We start from the raw sequence: 13,232 nt of genomic DNA, 5'->3' as shown, positions 1-13,232 counted from the left end.
CTTGGCCTCCCACGTCAAACCGTCCTCTGACTCACGCCTCCTCTGCTCAGCTACCGTTTCCTGCAGCCTGAAGTCCCCCTGAGCGTTGGGAACGGCGATGCACGTCGTTACTCACTGACTTTCTGCGTCCCTGCGGTGGAGATGAATTAGCTGTTTGCTCCCAAATCCGTCCAGCAGACGCCAAGTCTTTTTCCCGGTTTTCTTCAAGCGCTGGAATCTTTCCTTGCACACGGGATGCGTGTCCTGCCTCCTTGGCTGGAAGCCAGTTATCGAGAAAGGAACAATTAGAAAATGACCAACCTATTGTCTCTTCCTTTATCTTCCCTCCACCCCTCAAATCGTTTTTCATTATATTTGGGGAGAGTAGAAAAAAGTGCTGGTGTTACAGAATGTGTTTACCATTTAGGCCCACACAGAATTTTCTAGAAAGAAAGTAGAGCCAAGATGGTGGTGGGTGTTTGGCCTGCTCTGGTGGAAGGAGAGGGCGAGATGCCCCCGAGACAGTCTTGAGGGGTCGTCACCCTGTCAGGTCTGCACCGGACGCCAGACGCCAGGGGTCCGTTTGTCCCTCCAGGGTGGCTGAAGACAGGGAGTCATTCCCGTGAAAGTGGTGAAGCGGATGCTGCCGGGACATATACCTGCAGACCATCAGGGAGGTCATTTGCCTGAACAAAAAGCACTTACAGGGTATTAAAAAAAACTTTATTACTAATTCTGAATGGATTAAGAGTGGAAGGAGCAGATGGGAGAGGCTCTAATTTAAAGAGGGCCTATGGTGCCGAGGACCTGCTGGCCTCCACGTGGCCATTCGGACCCTCACAACTCGGGCCTCGAGGGGCCCTGCGAGGGAGGCAGGGAGGCCCGGACCCAGCAGAGTCACCCACATTCTCAAACGCCACGGCCGCCATCAGCGGCAAATGGAGTTTCTTGGAACCTGTCGGAGGCATCACGTCTTTCCGTTGAGAACTACCTTCAGGGGTGCTCAAAAAAGTTGAATCTGAAAGGCAAACGTACAATTCTGGTTATCCAAGCACCTGAGTCTTCACTGGAAACCAAAGACACTCTGATCTCTCAGACTGCTCGGTTTGATTTTAACAGAAATGTATCCACACAATTTCCCCCGCAGGCCAAGAGCCCTGCTGAGAAATTTTAGCCCGGAATGCACTTAGCCTGAGAGAATTTTCAACACTGGAAAAAAAAAATTATAAAATGTCCCAATTCTGGCGACAGTGTCAGTTATTCACTCCTAATACGCATGTATTTATCCCACCATCCTGTCTGGTTAATGAATCTGAGCAAGGCGATGCTCTCCCATTATTGCTCAATAATGGGCCACGGAGATGGCGTATCTTCGCCTTTATTTTTGCTGGCATGTCCCTGCGCTGGAGCACATTAAAGTAATAAAATTAGGCAGCAAGGCGTCCCAGTCACTCCCACCATGTTCCCGTAAGCCCCTCATTTACAACAGACAGAGACAGAAAAAAAATGTTTAGAGCAATTTAAGATGAGGCAACACAGGATATGTAAATTCTGTTTTATTGGCAGTCAGGGCAGCTAGCTAATTCTCCTCAAATGCCTTAGAGCCTTCAGCTCACTAGCCCCGCTGGGTCAGAGCCATTTAGCTTTAAGGCCACATGGGGGGGACGTCCTGCTGTGGACACTGTGGCCCTGCAGCCCTGGTCCTTGCCCTCCGGCCAGATGTTTTGTCCCAGTCGCTGATCCAAGAAGGAGCCTGTTAAGAAGTTTAAGTTTTTACCGAGTCGGATGACTAAGGCAGTTTTTATTTTTTAGAAAATTTATTGCTCCTCCTCATTTTATTCCTCCTAAAGAAGTAGCTGCCAGGACTCGGGAAGTTCGAGACAAACAGTTTCAAGGGAAATCACTGACTTGAGCTTGAGACCAGAGACAAAGCCAGGCAGAGAGCCCGTGCAATGCGGCCGTTCTCCAGATGCCGCAGCGGAAAGCGGCTGCTGCAAGGAGAGAAGGACCCGTCCAGACGCGGAGCTCTTTGTCAAGGGCAGCTTGATCAGGACCCTCCCTGCACTGGCACAGGGATTTTGCCACGTTTGCAATGAGTTATAGCAGTGCCCCAAAGGTTAGAGAGACCAGGGAAAAATAAAAAGGAAACAATTGCCCCACTCAAGTCAGAGGTTTAAAAGCTGCAGAGCAAGTCAGGACTGGCCAAAATATGTGGCTTCCTGTCCCGAACTTTCCCCTCTCCCTTTGTTGGGCTTGACTGCGCCCAAACCTGCAGTGGTTTAAGAGGGTTCCCAAGCAGCCAGTCCCTGGGGGTTTCTGTAACTGAGCTCTGGGGCTCCCTAGGCTGCAGAACAGGGGCGAGGAGCAGATGGGGTGGCCTTCAACATGGCCATAGGGTGGTGGGACCCCAAGGCGGACAATGGCCTCAGATGGGCGGAGGGGGCTATTTCAGGGCCCATCTGCGAGAGTTATCAGGACTACATGGACATATGTGTCGTAACTGTCCACCTCCCCATCCCTTGGTCTTCTAGCAACTTCACAGACTCCACCTGGGGGAATTCTCAGACCCTCCTCTCTCATAGGTGGAGGGGCAAATGAACCCTGGCTGGAGGAGAGGACTGTTGGGGTGGGTGGAGGGGGGTAAAGCACAGGCCCAGAGCTTAGGGGACTCTGAATTCAGCGATCTGGGTCTATTGGTGCCCCTTTCTGTATATTAAGGCCACCCATTATCTCCATGCTTATGGGGCTGTATTTATCAATTGGAAAAAGGTCTTCTTATCAATGGATCATCCAACTGGGGGTTCGCGCGGCTCCATCTTACACGTTGATGATAGTGCTGCTGCACCCACCTCGCCTCTCGCCCAAGACTGGACCACGACCATGCCTCCCACAGTATGTCACCTCGGGGAGCTTGTTAGAGATTCAGATTCCTGGGCCCCACAAGACCCACTGAATCTGCCTCTTTGGGCTTTTTTTTTTTTGAAGTAATATTTTTACTCTCTTTTCTTTTGTATCAGGGTAAAACTTATATTTAGTAAAGTACCTAAACCTTAAGACTGTGTCAATTAACTATGCCCCTGTAGCTACCACTCAGATCAAGATATAGAACATTTCCACCACCCAGGAGTCTTCCTTCTGTGCTTCACAGACAATACTCATCTTCCAGGGGCAACTGCCATTCTGACTTCCACCATCTCAGAGAAGTTTTCTGTGCTTGAACTTCACCTATGTTGAATAATACAGGACTCTTTTGAGTCCGGCTTCTTTCTCTCTACATTATGTGAGATGCATCCATGTTGTTGCTTGTAGTAATTCTTTTCCATTGTGGTGTATATCCATCCCATGGTTTGAATATACTACAACTGATATGTTTATTCTACTCTTGATAATATCTGGGTTGTTTCCGGGTTTTGGCTATTATGCTAAAGCTGCTAAGAATATTTGTCTGTCTTTTGGTGCCCCTAAGCACTCACTTCTGCTGGAAGTGGAATTGCTATTGTCCTAAGGTAAATGTGTGGTTAGCTTTGGTGGATAACTGCCAAATGGCTCTCCAGAGTAGTTGTACCAACTTATACTCTTGCCAGCAGTGAATGGGAATGTCATTTGCTCTGCTTTCTTGCCTACATGTAGTATTGTCAGATCTTTTAATTTTAGCCATTCTAGTAGGTGCATAGAGGCTTCTCCTTGTGATTTTAATTTGCATTGCCCTGCTGGCTTATGATGTTAAGAATCATTTCACATGCCTGTTGGCCACTTGGAATTCCTCTTACGTGAAGAGGCTAATCATGTCTTTTAAAAATCGGGTTGTCTGTATTTTATTCTGTTAATTTGTAGGAATATCCAATAATGATCTTTTATCCATTCATTTGTTATTAGTAACTTCTCCAGGTGATGTAAGAACACTGGGTTACTCTTTAAATTGTCCACTCTTCCTGAAACATCTTTTTACTTTTCTTCAATTTCCAAAGAAGCAGCTCCTTTTCTGCCATGTGTCCTTCTGTTATTCAGGTCATAGATAAGGTGCTTTCCTCTCCACTTCTTAAAAGGCTATCTGTGGTAGAAATGGAGTTCATATATTAAATGTGCCTGTGTTTTTGTCATCGAGTGTTGGCTGAGTGTAGGCTCGAAGTCTGGGGATGTTGGGGGCGTGTCCAGGCCAGCTCCTTGCCGTTTCGGCAGCATTTTACTAGCTCCATAACCTTGCCAGACACTTGTAGAGTGAGGAGAGATGGTAAAAGAAAGAGGGGTTTCAGAACTTTGCTAGCTTTGGTCCCGTCACTCCGCTGGCCAGGAATGGTGAAGCTCCACAAGCATCTCCCCTGTGGTCCCCAACACCCGCCTCTCTCCTCGGCCAGGAGCCCGTGAGAAGGAGGATGTATGTACAGTCAGCTTCTTTATCTGTGTTTGGGGGGTCGTGTGTGTATGTGACCTGCTCTGGGGCATCAGCAAGGACCTATTTCATATCCTTCCACCTCAACACCGACTGTGTGACAATCCACCTTCTAGGTACAAGTGTTCCCATCCTATCTGTGCCACCCCCATAAATCGGAAGAGTGGAAACACAATTTTGTAGTGTCTGGGATCTTAGAACTCCTATAATTCAGGCCCCTCATTCTGTAGATGAGCGTAGTAGGGGGTACTAGAGGTGGGGCCTGGAGGGAGAGTTGGCTGGTCTGTTTTTAAGCAAGATTGTCGTGGAAGGACAGGCGGGTGCGTTGCCTGTCGTGGAGAGGATTGAGAGAGAGAGAGGGAGGGAAAGAGCTTGTCTTCTTTGCCTTTGGTGCGGAAGGGAGTTCCCTCTTGCTGCTCTTCCCCTCAAAGAACTGCTACTCAGGAGCCCAGCGTGGCAGGAAGTGGTGAGGTAGTGGGGAAGAAAGAAAGACGGCTCAGTACAGTGCATGCATGTGTGTGCCTGTGTGTGTGTGTGTGTGTGTGTGCGCGCGCGTGCGTGTGTCCTCTCCCCTCCCACGCACCACCTCCAACTGGGCATGGAGGCTGAGCCAAAATGGCCACAGACGATGTCTACAGTGTCATGACCACTCGTAACCACCTCTCATGATTTCGGACATGGAATTGGGGTGTCTGACGTGACAAGGCTCAGACAGAGACCTCTCTTTCCACCTGTAGGCTGGGTATGACGGCGAGAGTATTGGAAATTGCCCATTTTCTCAGCGCCTCTTCATGATTCTCTGGCTCAAGGGTGTTATATTTAATGTGACAACGGTGGACCTGAGAAGGTAAGACAAGGTTTCTGCAATATTGAAATACCTGGACCTACTTCTTTGCACACACACACCCCTGGGGCCCACGGGTGATGTCACGGGCACGTCCATCCTCCACTAGGTGCCTGAGTGGAAGCCCAAGTGTGAGCCAGGCAGAGTAATTACAGGACGGCCGGGCTGTAATCTGCACGGGGCAGGAGTCGGGGGAGCCAGGAGGAACCTGCTCTCCCAGTTGCTGGTCAGCCCACACCTCTCCTGCCTCTCACAGTCCCGTCTGAGCCCCGTTGCTGCGTGATAACACTGGGGAGAGTTAACTCTTCACCTCTGCATGTAGGAAAGGGAGCACAAAGGGGAGCATCAGCAACCCCATAATTTGTTAATGAATACCTTACATTTTATAAACCCACAAGCTACTTTGAAATTCTCCAGGCTTGTTTCTCTTAAACTGGGGAGGACAACGCTAAGCCTTGGCAATGAGTCCGAGTGCTGGCGGCTGCAGACAGACACCGCTGTTCACTCCCACCTAGGAAACCCGCAGACCTGCAGAACCTGGCTCCCGGAACAAACCCTCCTTTTATGACTTTTGATGGTGAAGTCAAGACGGATGTGAACAAGATCGAGGAGTTCTTAGAGGAGAAATTAGCTCCCCCGAGGTAGGCCTCATAAAAACAGTGTTCACAGTGTGGTTGTCATTTCCCCCCCCAAGACAGATAATTCTAAAGTTCTTGGCGTTGGGTTGCTGCGGCCCCTGGTGCTGCTCACGTCCTTAGTCATGCCCGTGGTGCACCGCAGAACACACAGAGCCGGATCAGGGTGAAGCGGCCTGGACTGAGTGCTCTGCACCTGCAGCCTGGCAATTAGGGTTGCCGGCAGGATGTGGGGGAGAGGTGGATGGCGTGTTCACCATTTCTTAGGGTGCTGCTGCAAGGCGAGGGCTGCATGTTAGGATGAAGTGTCACAGAGTGTTGGCTCTGGGGGTGGGGACCCTTCTATGCCATCCCTTTCATTTCATAAGGGAGGGAACAGAGACCAGCAGGGCCAGCTGGGGCCCTGTGTCCCCGGACTGGTCACTGTCAGGACAAAAGCTCTCCGTCCAGTGCCGTGTGCTCAGATTGTGTCGCTTCCCGACCTTCAAGAGAAAGAAGATCTGGAAAACATTCAAGGAGAAGTTTTCATTTTTATATCCACCTGGAGAAAGCTATTTCCACCACTGTGTTATCCTAACTCCAATATTGCTTATCTGTGATACTCCAATTTTGAACTTTTCAAGGTATCCTAAGCTGGGGACCCAACACCCCGAATCTAACTCAGCAGGAAATGATGTGTTTGCCAAATTTTCAGCATTTATAAAAAACACGAAGAAGGATGCAAACGAGCGTGAGTACCACCCATCTTCCTGTTTCCTATTTCCACACAGACCTCCGCTCAGGCCCCAGCACGGCTGGTGATAAAATCCCGAGAATTCTGACCCGTTTCACAGGGGGTAGGGCTAAGGAAATAAGGAAATAAGGAAAAACCACCTCCAACTTTGAATCTGCACATGGGTTCGAGGAGACTGAATGCTTCGTCTAGAGGTTGAGAATCCAGAAAGTGACATTTTTAGAGGAAAATATTCACCACCCAGGTGTCCCCAGCTGCATCATGGGAGTTGTTCTAAATGATGCTTTGCCAGTGCCTGTCTCATGGTAGCCTTCCATAAATATTTTTGGATAAATAAATGAGTTCTAGAAGTAGAATGTTGTGTAGACAGTAGCATAATTTTCCAGGGAGGAGTGAGTCCTTTATTCAGATATTCTAACTGCTCCTGCTCCCTTCCCAGCTGGGAGGGAGCTGCCTGGCCATGTCTCAGGAAGCAAGGGTGGCAAAGTCCTGCCTTCACGGCTGCTGAAGAGTGACACTGACTTGCAAGGCCTGTCTTGGTAATTTCTTGCCCTTCTGTTTTAGTTTATGAAAAGAACCTGTTAAGGGCCCTGAAGAAGCTGGATGATTACTTAAATAGCCCTCTGCCCGACGAGATAGACGCCAACAGCACCGAGGATGTCGCTGTTTCCACGAGGAAGTACCTGGACGGAGATGAGCTCACGCTGGCCGACTGCAACCTCCTGCCCAAGCTCCACATCATTAAGGTCTGTCTTTCCTCCTGACACATGCACTGAACACACGAATGGGGCTTTGTTTTATTTTGCTGTGACTTGTGTTTGGGCCAGACATCTAAGCAGCCTAAAATGCAGACACATGAATCAAAAACTCTAGCTCGTTTCTGTTCGGGGCACCCAAGCCTCGAGTTTCGACACATGGGACGACGGGCTTCAGATATTCTCTGCAAGTGCCTGGGAACTTGGCCCCGTCTTCTGCTTCTTTTTCAGCCTGACCCCACAGCCTGAAGGAAAGTTACGTGCAGGTGACTTGAGGAGTTCATGGATTATAGCTGGCATTTAACACGTGAGGCTTGTAGATGATGCGTGGAATCTGGGACTGCTAAAATGTGGACTCTGTCAATTGTTGATGATTGTAGGGATGAACTTGGCCTTGCTGCTTCTCAGCAATGCTCCCAGCCTCTCTACCACGTGCACAGGTGGCTGTTATCACTGTTGCTCTGCCCTTGCCCTTCAGCAGCCCCAGGCAGCTCAGGAAGAATCGCAGGACTTGCTCTGGGGCATCTTGGTTATTAAAGTCCCAGCAGGCCCAGAGCTAGGTCCCTTGGTATAAGGTACGGGGACGAGAGGGAACTAGGGACATGTATGTCATTGACTGCGTGCTCTAATAACACGCTTACTTGGCATTTCACACAGTCTGTGGTGCTGGTGCTGTGGGCTGCCGGCCGCGCTGACGACTCCATGCCATTCCCTTGCCTTTGTTGCCTGCGTTTCTCCTTCCTCCCCTCTTGCAGTCTCCATCTTGGCCCTGTTTATCTTTCTTCTTGTCCCTTCCCTGTCGTGCTCATGCTCGAGGGTACCAACCTGAAAAGCAGGCCTTCAAGCTGCTGCCCATCCCTCACACTAGTGCTTTTCGGCAGCGTTGCCAGGGCCCCGACATCCAAAATTTAATGAAAGCATCTCAAAAACCTGCTGAATCTGGGCTGAATGTGCTGAATTTTCCAACAGCACATTCGTATAGCTGTGTTTTGATTTAGTCCCTTTTAGTGAATGCTTTTCGTCATTGCTATGACTATGCGTGCTGTCGCGTGGCAGAGGCAGGTGGAGGTTGGGGAAGAGCAGGAGAATATCCTGGCCACACGGCATTAATTGCCATTCGAGTAGCGAATATGGAAAAAGGCCACTGTGAATTTCAGTAGAAAGGGTAAGCTTCAGGGTGAGGGAAAGCAGCCCATGGCTCCAGTGCAAGACCCAGCAGCAAAATCTTCAAAGCCATTTCGCACTCAAAATACCAAACAGTTTAATGATCTTCCAGGATGGGGCACTTTTGAAAGGAAACGAGAATCAATCTAAGGGAATTATGGTCAAAGATGAGAGAGTGAAGGGATTTAGAATTTATTCCCCTTCCTGAAACCCAGTGAACACAATATGAAAAATAAAGTGTTAGTTTCATCTTTCATAAAACTACAAAGACATGACAGATCCCCAACTTGAAGGCTGTAAAACTTCAGCCAGAGGGCGGTGCCACAGAGCCGATGGAAGTTTCTCCATATCTTTAACAAAGTTGAGATTTCTCAAATGTCTGTGCTTGAGGGCTAGGGCATGTGGCAGGCCACGAGGGAAGCAGGGGACATGCCTATAAAGACGACTTTTGAGCTGACATCTGTAGGGAGGCAGAGCTGAAGGCGGAGCGCGACAGAGGCGCCATCTTTCTAGTCTGCGACCCAGCCCCTAATCCACAGGAGCGGTCTGGAGGAGAAGTGGAATGGGGGGAGAGAAGGGAAGTGGCATTTTGCTTCATGGCTGCTGAGCAGAGAAAAGAAACAGGCCCCCACCTTGTCGAGAGAGACTAGTTTCAGTTTTAGCCCTGGTGACCTTCTGCGTAATCTGTGTGTCTCAGAGTGGAGTGGAGGATGCCCTAACCCGAACCCCAACCCTAACTCCGATGCGTCCCTGGGGCAGAGTAAAGAGCGGTGTTTAGGGACAGGGTGCTTGAGAAGAAATATCCAGATCGACCTGCCACTGCTCTGTCTCACTCCCTTTGTCACTACACTATTTTTAGGCAAGTGGTAGGTCCAATAGATCTGCCTCATGAAAGAGGATGAAAGAATCCAAGTGAGATCTCTGTGTAAATAGAGATGATCAAAATCAAAAGGGGAGAGAAAAAGACAAAGAGAAGGACCAAAAAAAAAAAAAAAAAGAAAAGAAAAGAAAAGGAAAAAGGCAGATGATATATATATAATATATATATGATCAAGAACTGCTTCAAGAAATTAAAGGACATTCCAGACAGAAACTTTCTATAATCTCAAAGAGAATATAAACCTTTTAAAAATAAGCTCAAAGGCAAGACACAAGATGCCCAAACATATAATATCACAGATAGATGAAAATCAGGCTGGCAGAGCTTAAGAAAAAAGTAAAGAAAAAATAAAATAATTGCAGAGATAAAAATTCTATTAGACGAAGCAAGATGCAGAAAAAAATATTGGAGAAATTACTCATGGATTTGGAGGATAGGCCTGAGAAAATCATCTAAAATCAAATGGAGAAGACCAGAGATAAAAGTGATTGGAGAAATCCTAGATGTACATAATCAGGAACAGAGAACAGGAAAAGAAAAAGAAAAAAAATGAAGGTTCAAGGGGAAAATCATTTTAAATGAAAGGATGACCTGAACCTTCGGTTTAAATGACCTGCCATGTTTAGGAAAACATTGCCCCAGAACGATCAACACACTGGCACATATTTGATACATTACTGAACTTGGAGAATGAAAAAGAACCCTTTGGACATATCACTTCAATAATAAAAACAGTAATAATAACAAAAATAATAAAATAAATAGTAAAGCCACCTACATAGGGAAGAAATTCAGATGAGCCCCAGATGTCTTCATGACCACATTAAAAAATCAGAAAATAATGATTTAACAGCTACAGAGAATTAAGAGAAAGGCTGTGCAATACAAGAATTTTATATCCAGGCAAATTGTTGTTTTTACCTAAACTTCTTATGCTGTGGTTTCTCCTTAGAATCAGTAAATCTTTCACCTTTTACCTTAACTGGTCTCTCATTTTTAAAAATAAGATTGTTGTATGATGAAAGAATCAAATGATAATCAAAATCAGAATCAAGGAACAGAGAAGATGTGTGATATTAAAGGACAGGTGCTACACAGAGAACCGATTTAAATCTGAAACTGGTACTAAGACCAAACAACTGGGGATTATAGGGACAGAACAGGATCAGAGTGTAGTAAATGTGGATGTTGTTACAACCATTGAAAGGTGAATAGGGAGAAGAAATGGAAAGAAGTGGAGATACATGAATTTCCTCATTTGTCGTCATCAGACATCAATAGATAGCATCCAAATTTAATAAATCAAGACACAGAGAATTACTATTATTTAAAGTTACACAGGAAACCACTGGAAGGGTTAAAACAGACCATAAAACTTCTAAATTACCAGAAGGGGAAACACACACAGAACACACACCTACGCACAAAAAGACAGAAAACAAATTAAATAGTATATTCAGAAAGTATAATATAAAATGAGATTCCGTCTCGTTTTATGAGGCATGCACCTAACGGATTGACTCAGAAATGTTAAAATAAAAAGATGGACAAAGATAAACTAGGCAAATGCAAACAAAAGGAAAGCAGATCTTAACATTAACATTGATAAGTTTGAATTCAAATAAAAGGTGTTAAACAATTTCTAAATTTCCATGGTCTTGTTTTGCTGCCACACTATGTCCATGGCTGCTGGCCTCTGAGAAGGAAGTCCCAAAGACCTTCTAATTTGTGGTCACTCCCATGCCCACTGCATTCAGACATCCCAAGAACCAGTGGGATGGGAGATGACAGAGCAGAACTAGCCTGTGTATCCCTGGGTCCCCGTTACAGCTTGAATTGTGATTGTGTCCCCAGTTCGGGTCCTCACCTCCAGTACCTCAAAATGTGACCTTATTTGGAAATCAGGTCTTTGCAGACGTAATTAGTTAAGATGAAGTCATATTGGAGTAGGGGGAACCTAATCCACTATGACTGGTGTCCCCTTTGCAAAACGGGGAAATTTGAATACAGAGACATGCACACATGGAGAAGGCCAGGGAAAGGCTGGAGTTACGCTCACACAGCCCAGGAAATCCCAGAATCTCGGGGGGAAGCCCGGGACAGAGCCTTCCCTGGAGCCTTCAGAGGGAGCATGGCCCTGCCGACACCTTGGTTTTGGACTTGTGGCCTCTAGAACTGTGAGAGAAGAAGTTTCTCTTGTACTAAGCTGCCCAGTTTGTGGCACTTTGATATGGCAGCCCCAGGAAACGGATGCAGCCCCCAGTGCTAGGCACCTTGTTTGAGACCAGTTCGCCGACTATACCCTACCTCTGGGACGGAGCAGCGCCCGCCACTGTGTTTCTCATGATGCTCACTCTCCACTGCTCTTTCCTCATGTCCACCGTCCCCACGAGGGCAGGGATTTGTGTCTGCTCTGTTCATGAAACTACCCTCTCCGCAGATGATCCTTTTCTTGGCACTATGATGGAAACGTTTAGGAGTAGCATGCACAGCTATATGGGGTTGCAGGAGTGAGGCTTAGCAAGAAGGAGAAAGAGAGAGCGCACTTTCCAGTGACCCTGGTCCCATAGGCAGGAGATCTATCATCAGTCTTTGTTCATACAGCACCAAATAACATAGTAGCAGAACATATGAAAAGGAAATTCCAGGAAACACGAGAAGCCCGCCAGACAACAGAGCAAATTCGTACCAGTAGATCGCAAGGCCCATCTGTGCTAAGTTGGTGAACAGGCCTGTATGGAGCCACTGTTTTGGTTCTGGCACCTTTGTAACCTTTCCTGTACCCAAGATGCTCCTGTGCAGTGAAAATGCCATGGTGGGTGGCCCGGGCAACGGCGGGACAGCGTCAGGAGGTGAGGAAGAGAGTCTATCAGGCACCTTGAAACGACAGGTTGCCTGATTTGATTGCTTCTGTGAGTGGGTTTTCCCTCTACTGATCATGCCCTCTTCCTTTTCAGATTGTGGCCAAGAAATACAGAGACTTTGAATTTCCTTCTGAAATGACTGGCATCTGGCGATACTTGAATAATGCTTATGCTAGAGATGAGTTCACAAACACATGTCCAGCTGACCAGGAGATCGAACACGCATATTCAGATGTTGCCAAAAGAATGAAGTGAAGCTGGGGTGTTTTCTGTCTGATCTCTTGGTTGAGAGAGAAAGGGTGTGTTCTACGCATTTCCCCCCAGTAACCATCCTTCGCAAAATAGCACCCAGAGTGTGATCCGCCCAACCCCAGCTGGTACACGGCCTTGTCATTTGTCCACTCACTGGTGCATCTGAATATACCAGTATCAGTAGTTATACGCACCAGCTGTCCAGTTTGTGTTAATTTGTAACTTTGACGTTCACTGACATTAGAATCTATGCTATCTAAGGCATGTGTTTTGCAGTTTCAGTTTGAAAGCGAACTAGATTTGGGTTCGATTTCTTCAATTTTTAAAAAATTGGTCTGTCTCTGATAGTTTCCATGATCCTATATTGCCTGTTTTTCTCCTCTAAAATATTAATTTTTTTTCAAAATGAAGATACTGTTTTTTTAATTACAAAATGATACATGCCTATTTTAACATTTTAAAACAATATCAGCGAGGACAAAAAAAGAAGTTGAAAAATCACCTAAAATTTTATTCCACTTAATTACTGATAACTTGCTGCTGAACATCTTTCAAATTTTCAGTCTATTGCCCACACACACACATTCACAACACACACCATTTCATTCACACGTGGTATCGTGTTACTTTATTTTAAAGGACTGGTGAGGGGACCTCTTGATAATGCCTTGATCAAACATGGAGGACTTGAAATAAACACAAATATTGGACACTGCAGGGCTGGAGGATGCTTTCG

At 46.7% G+C, this 13,232-nt stretch overlaps 1 protein-coding gene across 1 annotated transcript in view; it reads left to right on the top strand.

Annotated features, from left to right (window-relative positions):
• Positions 1-12,528, top strand: part of CLIC6 (chloride intracellular channel 6) — a 38,959-nt gene extending 26,431 nt beyond the window's left edge. The window contains exons 3-7 of the mRNA XM_069471937.1: positions 5,107-5,216; positions 5,729-5,854; positions 6,472-6,578; positions 7,146-7,327; positions 12,338-12,528. Coding sequence (XP_069328038.1) covers positions 5,107-5,216; positions 5,729-5,854; positions 6,472-6,578; positions 7,146-7,327; positions 12,338-12,499 — 687 coding nt within the window. The 3' untranslated portion in view covers positions 12,500-12,528. The remainder of the gene's footprint in view (positions 1-5,106; positions 5,217-5,728; positions 5,855-6,471; positions 6,579-7,145; positions 7,328-12,337) is intronic.
• The last annotated feature ends 704 nt before the right edge of the window (positions 12,529-13,232 follow it).

Source organism: Eulemur rufifrons, chromosome 7 (genome assembly GCF_041146395.1).
Source record: "Eulemur rufifrons isolate Redbay chromosome 7, OSU_ERuf_1, whole genome shotgun sequence".
NCBI lineage: Eukaryota > Metazoa > Chordata > Mammalia > Primates > Lemuridae > Eulemur > Eulemur rufifrons.
Note: the sequence above shows the minus strand (reverse complement) of the source record. Positions and strands in the feature narration are given on the sequence as shown.